This window comes from Belonocnema kinseyi, chromosome 4, assembly GCF_010883055.1.
Source record: "Belonocnema kinseyi isolate 2016_QV_RU_SX_M_011 chromosome 4, B_treatae_v1, whole genome shotgun sequence".
In the NCBI taxonomy this organism is placed as follows: domain Eukaryota; kingdom Metazoa; phylum Arthropoda; class Insecta; order Hymenoptera; family Cynipidae; genus Belonocnema; species Belonocnema kinseyi.
The window spans coordinates 12,218,396-12,237,638 of NC_046660.1; the positions used below are offsets into that span (position 1 = coordinate 12,218,396).

Consider the following 19,243-nt stretch of genomic DNA (forward strand, 5'->3'; position numbering starts at 1 on the left):
AAAAATTACTGATTCTTGTTGATTCAATGCTGAAAATCTAAAAAAAAAGCCGGGATTTTTTAAACGACCATAACTCGGGTCTAGATTTATGGCCGATTAAAAGTTAATTTAACTAAAAATATAAAAATATTAAGACTTTTACTAAAAATTACTAATTCTTGGTGATTCAATGCTGAAAATCTAAAAAAAAAGCCGGATATTTCAAATTGCCATAACTCGGGTCTCGAGTTATGGTCGATTAAAAATTAATTTAACTAAAAATATATAAATATTAAGACTTTTACTAAAAATTACAGATTCTTGTTGATTCAATGCTGAAAATCTAAAAAAAAAGCCGGGATTTTTCAAATTACCATAACTTGGGTCTCGAGTTATGGTCGATTAAAAATTAATTTAACTAAAAATATTAAGACTTTACTAAAAATTACTGATTTCTGTTGATTCAATTCTGAAAATCTAAACAAAAAAGCCGGGAATTTTCAAATGACCATTTTTTTAGCAGACAAAAGTTGTTATAGGCGATTAAATTCGGGCCAAATTCATAAAATTTCATACTTACAAGACTATTTTCTTCTAATTGCTTGTAGATTTTGACATAAATATCTTCCATTGGCAAAAAGAATACAATTTGGCCGATGCAGAGAAAATATCCAGGGGAATATCCATGCCAAATTGCAGAAAGTAAAAAGACAACTGCAGTTCTCAGTGGTTTAAATGGAAATCTTTTGTACACACAATGGGCCATCCAATACTGGACGGTTGTATTCCAAACTTTCATAGCTTCCCTCACTGTTATACAAGTTTCCACTTTTTCCACATACATATTGTGAATTGCCTCGAAATTTATTTCTTCTTTCTTTAGTTGTTCTACATCGTTAGCCCTAGAAAAAAATACAAAATATCGAAGAAACACCTGTTTATTGAAGAAAAATGTACTATATTTCTGGGAAAGAAGGGGAGGCCGTCCATAAAATACTTAATCAATTTTCGGCTTTTTTATCCCCCTGCCTTCTTGCCGACGACCATAATTTTGTTAAAAACTTACTAATTCAATTTTTAACTAAATAATTAAAATTTTCCATGAAATAGTTGAATTTTCAAGAAAGCTGTTAAATTTCTAACCAAATAGTTTAATTTTCTACCAAAAAAAACTAAATTTTAAATGTATAAAGTTGAATTTTTAACGTAAAAGTAACGGTTGATATTTCAACCAAGAAAAAAAGTAAAGAATTTTTTGTTTAAAGAGTTGAATTTTCAACAAAATAATGTAATTTTCGACAAAACAGTTAAATTTTTAACCTAAAAAGATGAATTCTGAATCAAAAAAGCAGGATGGCTGCTTCACTGGGAAAACCGGGAAATGACAATGGATTTATTTATGGCCGGGAATTTTACAAATTTTTAAAAGCAAAAAATCTGTCCAACTTTGATTTCGACCGTTTTTTAAAAATTAGTTAAATTTTTATCTATTTCAATTATATCATTCAGTTTAGAATGCACAATTTGAAAATCTTTCACTTAAAACATTTTCCATTTTATACTTTAAAACTTTAAGCGTACATTTTAATTTATATAATTAAAAAATTCAGTTTTAAAGGCGCTTAAAATCGAAGATTTTTGCTCCAAACATTTTCAGTTGATCAACAGTAAATACAAATTAATTAATGATTTTTAAAATTAAATTGTACTTTGGATTTAAAAAGTGAATAATAATTGATTTTACAAGACGATTCGGAATCAGTTTACAACTATCAGGGTGGCCGCTGGACCCGGAAATGATTGGGAATTTTTTGAGACCCGGAAATGACACTGCATTTTTTTACCGGGAATTTTACAAATTTGTAGAAGAAAAATCTGACCACCTTCGATTTTAATTTTTAAATAATTAGTTGATTTTTTATGTTTTTCAATGATGCTATTATTTAGCTTACAATGCGTAATTAAAAATTTTTTACTTAAAACATTTTCCATTTAAAGCATTTTAAAATGATTTCTTAAAGACTTGAACAAATACAAATTAAAAGCCTTTGATGTTTAAAATTTTAGATAAAAAAATTTTGATTTAATTAATAAATAATTTTTCTTAAAATTTATCTGTGAAAGTGTGACTGAAATTAAATGTAACTATTTTTAATTTTAAAATAACTTCATAATAATATATTCTTAATTAAAGGATTTTATTAAATTAAAAATATTGTTACAGTAGAAAATATTCAATTTTTAACCCATTTAATTTGAAATTTTTAATTAAAAAAAAGATTAATTACTGAATATTTAGCAATATTTAAATTTTTATGTAAGACAAGTAAATTGAAACCAAATATTTGCAAGTAAAGAATCTTTAACTCAATTGTTTGACATAGAAAGCCTGGAATCGTTAAAATGTCGAAGAGCCTTTAAACTTTGAACGTTACAATTTTAATTGTTGTATTTGAAAAATGCTTAATTTGCAAGTGAATTTTTTTAAATTTTCATGTATAATTTACAAATGAACATTTGTAGAAAAAATTTGAGTAATTTTAAGAGATATTTAGGAGTTTAAAAAAAAAAAAATTATCGCGTAAATTTAAGAAAGTTTTCTTAAAATCTTCTAGAATCTTTTTTGAAAATTTTGTTTAAATCTTTGAAAAAATGTTTAAACATTCTCTTAAAATAATTTTTCAAAATGAAAAATTATTTTTAATCTTACTATGAATCTTAAGAAAATGTTTTTATTCTTTGGAAGCCTTTCACAATTCTTGAAAAGAATCTAATTTTTTTGTTTGAAATCTGCGAAAATCTAAATTTTGTTATATATTAGGCCATCATTTCAAGTTTTACAATAAGTTTGAACCTTTTCAAAACTTCTACATATCTATTAAAATTGCTCAAATTTAAAAATGAATTTAAAACAAATTTCGAACAAAAAATTTAGAAGCTTTTTAAGAATTTTGAAAGACTTCAGAAGAATAAAAAACATTTAATAGGAAAATTGAAAGTGATTTTACATTTCAGAAAATTAATTAAAATATTTAAAAAGATTTAGAAAATTATCAAAAATGAATGAAGAAGAGTTTAAGGAAATTTTTTTGATTTGTCACGATTTAAAAGAAATTGTTAGGAAAATTTCTAATCATTTTAAAAGGTGTTTAGAAGTTCTGAACATTTTTTAAAAATAATTTAAAATTTGAAACATTTTTTAACTATTTTAAGGATTTTTTAACTATATAGAGTAAAAATAATTTACCCTTTAATTTAAGAAGTGTTCAGCTTATAAAAAAATGTAATCGTTCAATTTTTAATGTTTCTAGCTTAAAATTGCTCAAAATTATATAATTTTTCAATTGTTTAAATGCATTGATTGATTCTTAAATTTCGAAAATTGAAAATGATGACGTGAATTTAGGTTTTTTGAACTGAATCTAAATCTTTGAATACTATAATTTAACAAAAAAATTTATTTGGCAGTTGAACTGCATTTAATTTCAAATTCGTCATTTGAACAGTGCTAGTGGCTTGCATTTTATAAGTAAAAAGTTATTAAGCATTTAAATAAAACATTTTTTAAATAAAAAAAACTTTTAAACATCAGTTTGAGTGCGTTATTTTATTTTAACCTTTGATTATAACAGCTACCCTGAAGAAGGTAAGTTGATTATGCAACAACAACAAAAATCATTTTTAACAAAATAATTCAATTTTTAACCAAATAGTCCAATTTATAAACAAATAGTTTCATTTTGTACGAAACAACTCAATTGTAAACGTAGAAAGATGAATTCTGAACAAACAATATAATAGTTGATATTTCAACCCAAAAAAAAAATATAAATAGTTTTTGTTGAATAATTTAATTTTCTGCCAAAGTTCAATTTTTAACCAAAAAATTACATTTTTGACCTGCAACGATGAATTTTTAACAAAAATGTAAGTTCAACTTTTAACCTAGAAATATGAATTCTGCACAAAAAATGTTATAATTCATATTTCAAACAAAAGAAAAAAATAATTTTTAACCAAATATTTTAATGTTCAACAAAATTTTTCCATTTTTAATCAAATAGTTTATTTTTAAATCAGAAAGAGATGGATTCATAAAAAACATTTAATAGTTGACATTTCAACCGAAAAAGAAATCATTCCTAAGAAAATAGCTAAATTTTTAACTAAAAAATATATGTTTTCAACAAAAAATGGAACACTTAGATTTGATTTAAAAAATTAATTTTCAACAAAAAAATAACGAATGTTCGATTACTTACATTTAACCAAAAAAGATTAGAAATTAACAAAAGAGTTGAATTCTCAACCAAAAATATGAAGTAAAAAAAAAATTAATTTTTTACATAAAAAAAAAACGAATTTAAAAAAAAAAGAACTTTTCACGAGTTAAAGTTAAAAAAAGACGAATTTTTAAGGAAAAAGTTGAATCCTTAACGGCGTATATAAATTTTCAATAAAGAAGATTAATTTTCTTTCCAAAAAAACGAATTTTCATAAAAACACAATACTTTACATTTTTAAAAACATAGTGAAATTTTCAATCAAAAATGAAATAGGAAATTTTTTAGTTGAAAAAAGTTATTTTTAACCCAAAAAACAGAATTCTCCATAAAATGATTAAGTTTTCTAAGAAGAAGTTTAATTTCTACCAAAAAAAGATGAATTTTCATACGAAAATGACGTATTTTCAACCAAAACAGTAGCTTTTAATGAAACAGAATGAATTGCCGACCAGAAAAATTAATTTTCTAACAAAAAAGGCGAATTCTTAACAAAAATACATGGATTTTCAACAAAAAAGTAGCATTTTCACTAAAAAGTGTCAATTTTCAAACAGAAAAATTAATTTTCCTCATTTTTGTCTTGAGTTTTTAAATAAAAAGGATACATTTTCAGTTAAAAATGTAACAGTTAAATTTTCTGAAAAGAAAAGAATTTTCAACAAGATACGAAATGGTTGATTTTTCAACTTGAAAAGATAAATCTTTAACTGAAAATTGAACGTTTATATTTGCAGTTAAAAAAATTAAAGTTAAAAAAAATGTTCAAAGAAATATTTCAATTTTCAACTAAAAAGGAGAAAGTTTGAGTTCAAATGATCCATCTGTAACCAAAAAAAATGGATTTCTAATAAAAAAAGACAAATTTTCAAATTATATGAATTTTCAACTGGATAGATTTTTCAACTGAAAAATAAAAATTTTCAACTAAATATGGAACAGTTAAATTTTCATTAAAAAAAAAAAAAATAATTTTCAACTATATAAAATTTTAACAATCAAGTTCAACGCAAAACTAAATAATTATAATTTATATCAACACTGTAACACGAAAATAATAAATTTATACATTTTCTACTAAAAAAAATGCATTTTTAATAAATTAGTTCAACTTTTAACCAAGTAGTTTCACTTACAATAACAGAGATGACTTTTTAACGAAATTAATTAAATTATCAGAAAAATAGTATAATTTTTAACGAAATGAGATGAGTTTGAAGTCTGATCTCTGTACAATTTTTGCCCAACAAACATGACATTTCAAACCACGAAAATGATTTTTTTCCAAAAAAGGAGAATTTTTAACTAAAAAATATCAATCTTAAAAAAATAGAAAAATTACATTTTCAGTTAAAAAATGAAATTTCTAATAAAAGAGATGAATTTTTATATCAAAAAGATAAATAAAAAAAAACAGTTAAAATTTTGGTCAAAAAAGATTTCCGTTGACATTTTACGGTCAAAATATTTTTTTAACGAAAAAGAATGAATTTTTAACAAAATAGTTGAATTCTCTAGAAAGTAGTTGAATGTTTATCCAAGAATGATGAAATTTGTACTAAAATAGATGAATTTTTAGTAAAAAGCAATTACATCCAGAAAAGATTTTAGTTCTTTTTTCAAAACCAAAGTATAAATCTTTCAACTAAAAAGCATGACTTTTTAACAAAATAGTTTCATTTTCAACCGAACTGTTGCATTTTTATCCATGTAACATGAAATTACTCTTAAAACAGATGAATTTTTAATTAAAAAGAAAACAGAAATTTATAAAAAATTGTTGAATTTTCAACAAACCAGCAACAATTTCAACCAAAAAGTATGACTTTAACAAAATTGTTGAATTTTCAACAAAACGGTTGCATTTTTATCCAAGAAGATGAAATTTCTGCTAAAGGAGATAAATTTTAAAATAAAAAAGACAAACTTTCAAAAATGGTTTGAATTTTCAAGCAAATAGACGCATTATTATTTAAGAATGATTAAATTTCGTCGAAAACAAATGAATTAAAAAAAATAGAAAAATTAAAATTCTACTAAAACAGGTGAATTTTTAAATCAAAAAGACAAATTTTCAAAAAAAAGAATTGAACTTAAATTCAAAAAGATTTGATCTGACTTTTCAACAAAAAAATACGAATTTGAAACAAAAAGTATATTTGTTAGGAAACATTTGAATTTTCAACAAAACCGTTGAATTTTTATCCAAGAAAGATACAATATTTCTACTAAAATAGATGAAATTTTATATCAAAAAGAAAAAATTTCAGAGAAAGAATTTTTTACAAAACAATTGAATTTGCAACAAAAAATGATGTCTTTTAAAGAAAATTGTTAAATGTTCAACTAAAAAATACAATTTATAACTATTAAAAAGATGATCTTCGGTAGAAAGTTTTTTTGCGAATTTTCTAAAATACCGAGGTCCTCACTAAGCGCCCGCTCAGTTAAGCCACGCCCATAAGGCCTGGCGGGAAATATCTCTGAGACGCATTGACTGATTATTTTTCCATATCTTCTCGCGCATGCGCGTCTTATGCCATGATCAAGGCGCTAACCGAATTCAGAAGTGATGGAAGTGAGAGGCGCTTGATGAGAAAAGGCGTTTGGTGAAAAGAGGTGAATATTGAACAAGGCGCTTGGTAAAAAAAGGAGCTTGGTGAAAAAGGCGCTTGGTAAAAAAGGGGCTTGGTGAAAAAGGCGCTTGGTGAAAAAGGGCGCCTGGTGAGAAAAGGCGCTTTGTGCGATTATACTCTAATTAGTAATAAAGATACACTACTTCTCCATTTGGATAAAGAATGTGGAGCTATATTGAAAACAAAAAAGTGTCGCTATACTTACAGCGTTTCTGCGAGTTTATAATTCTTTGGTCCCAGACCAGTTATGGGTTCACTTCTCGCAGGATAAGCTCCTAATCCTGCCATTTGGCAAACACATTCGGACAGAATCATTCCAATAAACATTCGCATACGGAACGTTATAAATGTGGGATAAATATAACAAAACTTGTAGAGGAAACTTCTGTTTAGGAAGTCTTCTGTTAAGATGTACTGCAACAATTCAAGAAAATTTTTGGCAAAAAATAAAAAAAATGCATAAAAAGGGGAATAAAACGAGACAAAAACTGAATGAAATGAAAAAATATACTTTTCTGTACAAAATAATTTTTTTGTTAAATAAAAAATAGGATATAAGGGTCAGATATTTTTTTAAAGCTTGAAAAATTCAGGGAATTTCTACAAAAGCCATTTTAAATAACTGCTAAGGACAATAATGTTGAAATTTTGATATCTGAATTTGAAATTTTTTTATTGCATACATAGAAGATGCTATTTTTTAAATCTTTATATTAAAATCCTGATATATTATTTTTGTTAGTAATTCATTTGCCTTGTATTTCTATTTATTTTTTTGCAAGTGCTTCCTACGAACGATTATTTTTTTAATTGAAAATTTTTATTGTTTGGTTGAAAATTAAATAATTTACTTAAAGCATCCTTTTTGGATTAATATTTAACTGTTTTGTTGAAAATTCGTCTTTTTGTTTTTCAAATTCAGCTCTTTTGACAGAAAACTATCTGATTGGACCATTTGATTAAAAATTAAACTTTTTGGTTAGAAACTCAAATATTTTATAGAAAATTTAACCATTTTTTCAAAATGATTTCTTCTGAAATATCAACTAGATATTACATTTTTATTCAGAATTCATCTTTCTAGTTTGAAAATTTAACCATTTGGTTCAAAATTCAACTATTTGGTTAAAGGTTCAACTATTTTGTTGAAAATTTCATTAGTTTTCTGAAAATTCAACTCCGTGTGAAATTTGAACTATTTTTTTAAAAATTACTTGATTCTTTTCGTATGAAATATAAAATAAAACATTTATGAATCTTGAAAAATGAATTTTCAACAAGAGTTCAATTTTTAACATTTTCAAACAAAAATATGTTATTTCAACCATGAAGATTAATTTTCTACCAAAAAGGACGAACTTTGAAAACAATACACGAATTTTTAAACAAATAATTAAATTTTCAATTAAAAAGGATATATAAATTTTAAGCGAAATAGTTGAATTTTCAGTTTAAAAAATTAATTTTTAACAAGAAAATAATAATAGTTCATCATAATGTATGAATTTTCAACCAACAAGAATGAATTTCTAACACAACTGTTTCGTTTTTCACAAAATAAATAAATTTTTAATAAAAAAAGATTTTTTCTCAATCAAAAATATAATAGCAGACATTTTTTACCAAAAAGTATTAATTTTCAACTAAGATTATAAATCTTCAATTAAAATAGTTAAATTTTTACTTGAGAACATCCATTTTCAACTAAAATGATAAACTTCACCATTAAAATTAATTTTTAACAAAATATTTCAATTTTCACCCAAGTATTTGCATTTTTTACCAAGAAGAATAATTTTCAACTACGAAGATTAACTTTTTTACTAGAAAAGATGGATTTTCCACCAAATACATGAATTTTTAACTAAAAAATATCAATTTTAAACCAGATTTTTCAATAAAACAGTTCAATTTTTAACATTTCAACAGAAAATATGATATCTCAACCTAAAAATTAATTTTTTACTAAAAAGGACAATTTTTCAAAACAATGCATATATTTTTAACCAAATAATTAAATTTTTAATTAAAAATTATACATTTTAAGGGCATGTGATATTTAGTCGTGTGGTCAATCGTGTACAGTACCAGGACTCTTTTTTGAGGGTTAATAACAAAAAAATGTATTGTGCTAAATACAAATGTTATGCATCTGCATTATTTTGAGGTTACGTCGTTTTTCAATTCTGCCTTTCTGATAATTTGGAAATTATTTATGAAACAAACTTTTTTGATTGCTTACAAACAAGATTACTTCCGGAACATAGTTAATATGTTTATTTGTAAGTCTAAAGTTTTCGGCCAAAAATGTTGTGTAGTTTAGAAGTAACGCTCGGGAGAAATGTAACACACATAACCTCGAAATATACACACACGTTTTCAGCAAAATCAGCCCTGTGCATCTGAAAATAAAATGGCGATCCCTCAGCGTCCTAAGTTGGTTAGTTCCTAATATCTCCAGCGCGGCGCTAGTTGTCCCATCACACCCTGTTTTTGCATTGTAAGCAATGGGAGTAGACCACTTTATTTTTTATTTTTTAATAAACAAAATGTTATTTTCGTAAACAAAAAAAAATATCGAAATGAAAAGAATGTTACTCATTTTCTATTTCAAAACAATTTTCCAAGCGATGTATATAAATGCTAATGGAAAACATGAATTAAAACGTCACCCAATAAACTTGGTAAAGTGGATTATTATATTTTAATTTGAATAAAAAGTTAAATATAATCCTTTTTATATCTGAAAACGCAGTAAATAATATTTATATCAATAAAATATGTAAATAGTTTTGTGAAAAATGTTTTAATAGTATACAAATTCAAACTTGTTTCAAAAAAATTTGTATTCATGAACATATAGCATAAAAATATGTAAAGAACGTTAAAAATAAAATTTTTATTAAATTATTAAATAAAATGGCTTCGAATGCAAATTCAGTTAAATTTAATTAGAAATACACTATATCCATTATATATTCATAAGTGAGAGTATTCACATGGTAAGTTTAAACTTAGTACTATTAAAATTTTTCTCCGGTTTTTTTAAACATTCCATTAATAATATTGTTTGTTTTCGACAATAAACTTTAAGAATAATATTTTACTTTTTATTAAAATTCAAATCTAAGATATATTCCACTTTGCCAGGATTATTGTAAAACCATATAAATTATATTTTGTCTTTAGTATTCATAAAAAATGATTGGAAAAGTATTTTTAAATGTTAAATGAGTAACATTGTTTTAATTTCAGGAATCTTTTGCATGGAAATAACATTTTTTTTACTAAAAAATTTTAAAAAGTGGTTTAGTCCCATTGCTTTCTATGTAAAAACAGGGAGTGATGGGACAACTAGCGCCGCGCTGGAGATATTAGGAACTACTCAACTTAGGTCAGTTGCGGGCTCAAGTTAAAATCTGAAATATGGAGAGATGCACAGGGCTGAAAAAATCCTTTTTTTTATTAATTAACCTACTATAAAAGTGTGCAGGGACGTCAGTGAACATGTTCGCTATCATTTCCCAAATTTTTAAGACAAAATATTCATTATTCCAGAAAAAAGCCGGGGGAACCTAAAACTAGTAAAATCCAGAATTTTCTAAGTATCACATGCCCTTAAGGGAAATAGTTGAATTTTCAAACAAAAATAATGTCTTTCTAATAAAACTGTTGCATGTTTCACGAAATAAATTTTTAAACAAGTAATTAAATTATTATTAACAAAAGGAAATAGAGCTAAGGAACTAGAATAACTAGATATAAGACTTCATGTAAATAGTTGTAAATAATTGTATATATAGAAAGGCTACGATTGTAAATATATATATATATAAGCGGAAAAATTTGTAAGGAATGGAAATCATGTAAACCCTTAGGGGACACATTATAAATAAAGAAGAAACTAAAACATTTTTGTTTAGAATTCATCTTTCTAGGTAGTAAATTTTTTGTTTTATTTATTTAAATATCAACTATTATTTATTTTTTTTAACTCATCTTTCTAGGTTGCCAATTTAACAATTTTATGAAAAATTATCTGGTTTTTTACGATTGAAATATCAATAATTACATTTTTATTGAGAATTCATCTATCTAGTTTGAAAATTTAAATATTTGGATAAGAATTGAACTATTTAGATAAAAATTTAATTATTTTCTTTAAAATGTCCTGTTTTTTCGATTAAAATATCAATTATTACATTTTTCTTAAGAATTCATCTCTGTATGTTGAAAATTTTACTATTTGGTTCAAATGTCAAATATTTTGTGGGAAATTTAATTATTTTGTTGATAATTCATATCTGGTTGAAAATTGAACTTTGAAAAAAATGATTTTGTTTTTGTTGAGATATCAACTATTGCATTTTTATTCAGAATTTATTCTTCTCGTTTAAAATTCAACTATTTTATTAAAAATTCAACTATTTGGTTGAAAGTTCAAATATTTTGTTGAAAATTCAATTCTGAAACTTAAACTATTTTTTTTTATTACTTGTTTCTTTTTGAGTGAAATGTAAACTAAAACATTTTTGTTTAGAATTCATCTTTCTAGGTAGTAAATTTTTTGTTTTATTTATTTAAATATAAACTATTATTTTTTTTGTAGAATTCATCTTTCTAGGTTGAAAATTTAACTATTTTATGAAAAATCATTTGTTTTTTTACGGTTAAAATATAAATCATTACATTTTTGTTGAGAATTCATCTATCTAGTTTGAAAATTTAAATATTTGGTTAAGAATTGAACAACTCAGATAAAAATTTAATTATTTTGTTAAAAATTTCCTGTTTTTTCGATTAAAATATCAATTATTACATTTTTTTAAAGAATTCATCTCTGTATGTTGAAAATTTTACTATTTGGTTCAAAATTCAAATATTTTGTTGAAAATTTAACTGTTTAAAAAATTATTTCGTTTTCGTTGAAATATCAACTATAACATTTTTATTCACAATTTATCTTCATCGTTTTAAAATTCAACTATTTTATTAAAAATTCAACTATTTGGTTAAAAGTTCAAATATTTTGCTGAAAATTTCATTATTTTTCTGAAAAGTCAACTCTGTTTGAAACTTAAACTATTTTTTTTTTAAATTACTTGTTTCTTTTGGAGTGAAATATAAACTAAAACTTTTTTGTTTAGAATTCATCTTTCTAGGTTGTAAATTATACTATTTTATTAAAAAGATTTTTTTCTGGTTTGAATATCAACTATTACTTTTTTTGTTAAGAATCCATCATTCTAAGTTGAAAATTTAACTATTTGGTTACAAATTGAACTATTTTGGTGAAAAATCTTTGTTTTGTTTGTTTAAATATCAACTATTACATTTTTTGGTTTAGAATTCATATTTCTAGATTGAATACTCAACTATTTGGTTAAAAATTTAAATATTTTGTTGAAAATTCAAATCTGGTGGAAATTTGAACTATTTTTTATAAAATTCCTTGTTTTTTTTTTTTTAAATTGAAATATCAACTGTTACATTCTTGTTAAGAATTCATCTTTTTAGTTTGAAAATCGAACTATTTTGCTGAAATTTTTTTTTTGAAATATAAACTATTACTTTTTTAGTTAAGAATGCATCTTTTAAAGTAAAAATTTAAGTTTTTGATTGAAAATTGAACTCTTAGGTTGAGTAAAGTATGTTGTTTTCATTTTCGTTTCACTAATTGTTTAAACAAATATTTAAAAATTTGTTTTGCAAAAAATGTCATAAAAAAGGTTGAATTTTCAAGTTAAAAACATGAGATTTCAACCAAATAGTCGAATGTTTAAACAAATAGTTAAATTTTTAACCAAAAAGATTTATTCTAAAAAAATACATTAAAAAAAATAGTTGAATTTTTAACCAATAAGATTAATTTTCTACCAAACGACAATTTTCAGCAAAAGTGTTAAATTTTCTTTAAAAAACTTAGGTTTTAACAAAAACAAAAAAACTAATTTTTAAATAAAGTTAGGATTCTTAATAAAAAAAAAACTATTAAGAACGTAGTTCAATTTTCAACCAAGGTGTTGGATTTGCAACCCAAAATGAATAAATTATAAAATGTTCTGGTTGATATTAAAAAAAAAAGATTTTCATTACAAATAAAAAAAAAACAGTTGGATTTAAAATACAAAGATGAGCTATAAAAAAAAGACTCGATCCTTCACTAAAACTTAAGTGTTAAATTTTCATTTAAAACTAATTTGCAATAAAAAAGAATATTTTTCTACAAAACAATGGAATTTTCAACAAAATATTTCATTTACAATCAATCAGTTAAATTATCTACAAAATATTCAAATTTTTAGTTAAAAAATTACTTTTAAACAAAAAAAGGAAAAAGCATCTTCAACCAAAAAAAAAAACCGAACTTTTAAGAAAACAGTTCCATCTTACACCAATGAGTCGAATTTTTAATCTAAAAATATGTTTTTTCAACAAAAAATGTAATAGTTTATATTAAAAAAAGAAGATTTTAATTAAGAATAGAAAACAGTTGGACTTTTTCAATACAATATTTTATTCTTATCCAAAAAAAGACGAATTTTCAATCAGATAATTAAACTGTTTACCAAATTGTAATTGGTTTTTTTAAAATAAATGTTTGAAAGTAATAACTTAACTATTCTTTTTTTGGTTGAGAATTTATCCTTCTAACTTGAAAATGTAATTTTTACATTTTTCATTGAGAGTTAATTTTTTTCGGTATATAATTGAAATATTTTGTTTAAAATTAGTGTTGAAAAATAATTTAAAAAACATGATTTAACTGAAAATTTAACTATTCCATTTTTTGGGGAAAATTTTTGTATTCTGTAGAAAATTTGTCTGATAGGTTGAAGATTTAAATAATAATTAATCTTAATTAATAATTAAATTAATTAATAATTTAACTACAGGGTTTTGTATAAAAAAATCTTTTATAGTTAAAAAATCAAATATTTTGTTAAAAAATTTTGTTTCTTCTTGCCAAAATTTATTTATTTTTTTAATTTAAAAATTACACTTTTGGATTGAACATTCAATGAGGTTTAACTATTTTGTTCAAAATTAATTTTTATTCTTGAAAATTAATTTTCTAAATCAAAAATTTAACTGCCACATTTTTTATTCCAAATTGAACGTTTTTAGTTGAAAATTACACTTTTTGTTTGAAAATTCGTTTCTTAGACGGAAAATTAATCTTATTACTTAAAAATTCAACTTTTTGGTTGAAGATTTAAGTATTTTATTATAAATTTGTTGTATGTTGTTAAAATTTAATCTTTTTTTATTTAAAAATTAAAATATTTGGTTAAAAAATCATCTTTTTTTAAAATTAAAAATGCAACTACTTTGAAGAAGACTATTTTATTATGAAGTTTAATTTATTAAAAATTCTTTTCTTGTTGTCTTGAAAATTAATTTTCTTAGTGGATAATTTAACTGCAAAATTTTGTTATCAGAAATTGAACTTTTTTATTTTAAAATTCAACTATTTTGTTCAAAAAAAGTTTTTTTGTTTCTTATTTAAAAATCATTTTTTTTAGCTGAAAATTACACTTTTTGGTTTTTAGACAGATAATAATGAATCTTCTTACTTGAAAATTTATATTTCTCTGTTGAAAATTCAACTATTTGGTTGAAGATTTAAATATTTGGTTAAAAATTCGTTTTTTGTTGTTGAAATTCAATCTTTTTTAAATTACAAATTAAACTTTTTGTTTGAAAATTCGTTTTTTTTTATTTGAAAATTAATCTTTTTTTGTAAAATATTGAAATGCTTGGTTGAAGATTTAACTATCCGGTTCAAAATTCGTGTTTTTTTTTCTACAAAACTGATGTTCTTACTTAAAATTGTAACAACATTTTTTATTGGAAATTTATATTTTGAAGATAAAAATTTAACTATTTTGTTCAAAAAATGTTGTTTTGCTGTTCTTATTGAAACTGAATCTTTTTTTTAGTTAAATGTTACACCTTTTAATTGAAAATTCTAGTCTTTTGTTGAAAATTTGTTTTTTAGGTAAATATTAAACTTTTCGGTTGAAGATTTTTATATTTTGTTGAAAAATTATTTTTTTATTGTAAAAATTTAACTGCAACCTTTTTGATTAAAATTTGAACTTTTTATTTGATAATTTAACTGTTTTCTTCAAAAAATGTTTTTTCCTTCTTGTTGAAACTTAATATTTTTTTTTACTTAAAAATTACATAATCTTTTTTTAGTTGAATATTACACGTTTTTGGTTGAAAATTTTTGTATTTTGTTGAAAATTCGTTTTTTAGTTAGGTAATTAAGCATATTGGTTGAAAATTCAACTTTTTGATTGATGATTTAAATATTTTGTTAAAAATCGTTTGGTTATTCTTGAAATGTAATCTTTTTTTAGTTTAAAATAAATTTTTTTTAATTCGCCTTTTTGGTTAAAAACTAATATTGTTTTTACTGAAAATTCAACTACTTGGATGAAGGCTTAACAATTTTCTTTGAAATTAGTTGTTTTTTTCTTTAAAAATAATGCTCTTAATTAATAATTCAGCAACGGCATTTTGTATAAAAAATTAATCGTTTTTAAATGAAAATTTATCTATTTTGTTTAAGAAATGTTGTTGCTAAAATTTAACTTTTTTATTTTAAAATTCAACTATTTAAAAAAAAAATGTTTTTTTTTTTGTTATTGAAACTGAACTGTATTTAGTTGAAAATTACGCTTATTGGATTAAAATTCATGCACATTCGTGAAAATTCGTTTTTCAGGCAGATAATAATTAATCTTTTTGGTTGAAAATCCAAATTTCTCCGCTGAAAATTCAACTACCTGGTTGAAGATTTAAATATTTGGTTAAAAATGCCTTTTTTTGTTCTTGAAATCTAATCTTTTGTAAATTAAAAATTAAAATTTTTCTTCTAAAATTTGTCTTTTTGGTTAAAAATACATATTTTTGTATTGAAAATTCAACTGCTTAGATGAAGACTTAACTAATTTGTTTAAATTTTTTTTTCTTTAAAAATAATACTCTTAATTCATAATTTAGGTACAGCATTTTGTATAAAAAATTAATCCTTTTTAGATGAAAATTCATCTATTTTGTTTAAAAAATGTTATTGTTGCTGAAATTTAATTTTTTTTTAGTTCAAAATTACACTTTTTGGTCAGAAGTTCAACTACTTGCATGTAGACTAATTTATTATGAAGACTTTTTTGTCAAAAATTAGATTTAAAGAAAATTAATTTTCTTAATTAGTAATTTAACTACAACTTTTTTTTTTATACAAAATTGAACTTTTTTACTTTAAAATTCAACCATTTTGTTAAAAAAGTGTCTTTTTTTATTGAAACCTAATTGTTCTTAGTTGAAAATTACATTATTTGGTTTAAAATTCATCTTTTTTTATTAAAAATTCAACTGCTTGGATGAAGACTTAACTATTTTCTTTAAAATTATTTGTTTTTTTCTTTAAAAATAATATTTTTAATTAATAATTTAGCTACAGCATTTTGTATCAAAAATTAATCCTTTAAGATGAAAATTCATCCATTTTGTTTAAAAAAATGTGTTTGTTGCTAAAATTTAATTTTTGTTGTTCAAAATTGCACTTTTTGGTTAAAAATTCAACTACTCGATGAAGAATATTTTATTATGAAGACTTTTTTCTTAAAAAGTCGTATTTTTTGCTTGAAAATTAATTTTCTTAGTTAATAATTTAACTACAACTTTTTTATTAAAAATGTAACTTTTTTACTTTAAAATTCAACTATTTTGTTTAAAAAATATTTGTTAAAATTTATATTTCTCCGTTGCTGCATTTTAATCTTTTTTAAATTAAAAATTAAAATTTTGGTTTGAAAATTCGTCTTTTTGGTTAAAAATTCATTTTTTTTATTGAAAATTTAACTGCTTACATGAAGACTTAACTATTTTCCTTAAAATTTGTTGTATTTTTTTTCTCTAAAAATAATGTTCTTAATTAATAATTTAGCTACAGCATTTTGTATCAAAAATTAATCCTTTAAGATGAAAATTCATCCATTTTGTTTAAAAAAATGTGTTTGTTGCTAAAATTTAATTTTTGTTGTTCAAAATTGCACTTTTTGCTTGAAATTTCAAATACTTGGATGAAGAATATTTTATTATGAAGACTTTTTTCTTAAAAAGTCATATTTTTTTCTTGAAAATTAATTTTCTTGATTAATAATTTAACTACAAATTTTTTATTTTAAAATGCAACTATTTTGTTTAAAAAAATGTTGTATTTTTGTTATTGAAACTTAATTGGTTTTAGTTGAAAATTACACTTTATGGCTTAAAATTAATGTGTTTTCTTGAAAATTCGTTTTTTAGGCAGATAATAATTAATCTTCTTGGTTGAAAATCCATATTTCTTGATTGAAGATTTAAATATTTTGTTAAAAATTCCTTTTTTTTTTAAATTTAATTTTTTTAATTTAAAAATTAAACTTTTTGTTTGAAAATGAATCTTTTTTGGTAAAATATTAAAATGCTTGGTTTAAGATTGAACTTTTCTGCTATTTTTTTTTTAAACTGATGTTCTTAATTAAAAATTTAACTACCGCATTTTTTCTTGAAAACTGATATTTTTTAGATAAAACTTCAACTATTTTGTCCAAAAAACGTTGAATTTTTTTTGGTTATTGAAACTTAATCTTTTTATAGTCAAAAATTTTTCTTCTAAAATTAGTCTTTTTGGTTAAAAATTCATCTTTTTTTATTAAAATTCATCTTTTTTTATTAAAATTCAACTACTTGGATGAAGAATATTTTATTATGAAGACTTTTTTCTTAAAAAGTCATATTTTTTCTTGAAAATTAATTTTCTTAATTAATAATTTAACTACAACTTTTTTAAATCAAAAGTTGAACTTTTTTACTTTAAAAGTCAACGATTTTGTTCAAAAAATGTTGTTTTGTTTTGTTATTGAAACTTCAGCAAAGGTAGTTGAATTGTATTCAGTTGAAAATTACACGTTTTGGTTTAAATTTCATGTACTTTCTTGAAAATTCGTTTTTTAGGTAGGAAATTAAACTTATTGGTTGAAAAATCCACTTTTTGATTGATGATTTAAATATTTTGTTAAAAATTCGTTTGGTAGTTCTTGAAATGTAATCTTTTTCTAGTTTAAAATCAAAATTTTTCTTTTAAAATTCGTCTTTTTGGTTAAAAATTCAGCTTTTTTTAAAATAAAATTCAACTGCTTCGATGAAGACTTGACTATTTTCTTTAAAAAATTTTTTTCTTTAAAAATAATGTTACTTATTCATGATTTAGCTACAGCATTTTGTATAAAAAATTTATCCTTTTTAGATGAAAATTAATCTATTTTGTTTTAAAAACGTTGTTGTTGCTGAAATTTAAGTTTTTTTTTTAGTTCAAAATTACACTTTTTGGTTGCAAATTCAACTACCTGGATGAAGACTTTTTTATTATGAAGACTTTTTTGTTAAAAAGTCGTATTTCTTTCTTGAACATTAATTTCCTTAATTAAAAAATTAACTAAAACTTGTTTATTAAAAATTTAACTTTTTTTTACTTTGAAATTCAACTATTTCGTTTAAAAAATAATTTTCTAAATTTATATTTCTCCGTTGTTGAATTTTAATGATTTTAAAATTAAAAATTAAAATTTTTGTTTGAAAATTCGTCTTTTTGGAGGAAAATTAATCTTTTTTGGTAAAATATTAAAATGCTTGGTTTAAGATTTAACTTTTCTGCTAAAACATCGTTTTTTTTTCTTCATAACTGATGTTCTTAATTACAAATTTAATTATAGCATTTTTGATTGAACAGTGATATTTTTTAGATAAAAGTTCAACTATTTTGTTCAAAGCCACTTTTTGTTTAAAATTGTTTGTATTATGTTGAAGGTTTCTTTTTTGTAGAAGATTAATATTTTTTGTTAAAAATTTACCTTTTCTATTGAAAATTCAACTACTTGATTTAAGATTTTTTAAAATTAAAAAATTAACTAAAACTTATTTATTAAAAATTTAACTTTTTTTTTACTTTGAAATTCAACTATTTCGTTTAAAAAATAATTTTCTAAATTTATATTTCTCCGTTATTGAATTTTAATCATTTTAAAATTTAAAATTAAAATTTTTGTTTGAAAATTCGTCTTTTTGGTGGAAAATTAATCTTCTTTGGTAAAATATTAAAATGCTTGGTTTAAGATTTAACTTTTCTGCTAAAACATCGTTTTTTTTTTCTTCATAACTGATGTTCTTAATTACAAATTTAATTACAGCATTTTTGATTGAACAGTGATATTTTTTAGATAAAAGTTCAACTATTTTGTTCAAAGCCACTTTTTGTTTAAAATTGTTTGTATTATGTTGAAGGTTTCT

General features: G+C 22.3%; 1 protein-coding gene across 1 annotated transcript in view; it reads right to left on the reverse strand.

Annotated features, from left to right (window-relative positions):
- The window catches only part of LOC117171245 (lysophospholipid acyltransferase 7), a 50,526-nt gene that overhangs the window by 7,032 nt on the left and 24,251 nt on the right, over positions 1–19,243 (reverse strand). Inside the window, exons 3-4 of the mRNA XM_033358360.1 lie at positions 7,104–7,312; positions 560–881 (exon numbers count right to left, since the gene is read on the reverse strand). Of these exons, the coding sequence (XP_033214251.1) occupies positions 560–881; positions 7,104–7,312 (531 nt within the window). The remainder of the gene's footprint in view (positions 1–559; positions 882–7,103; positions 7,313–19,243) is intronic.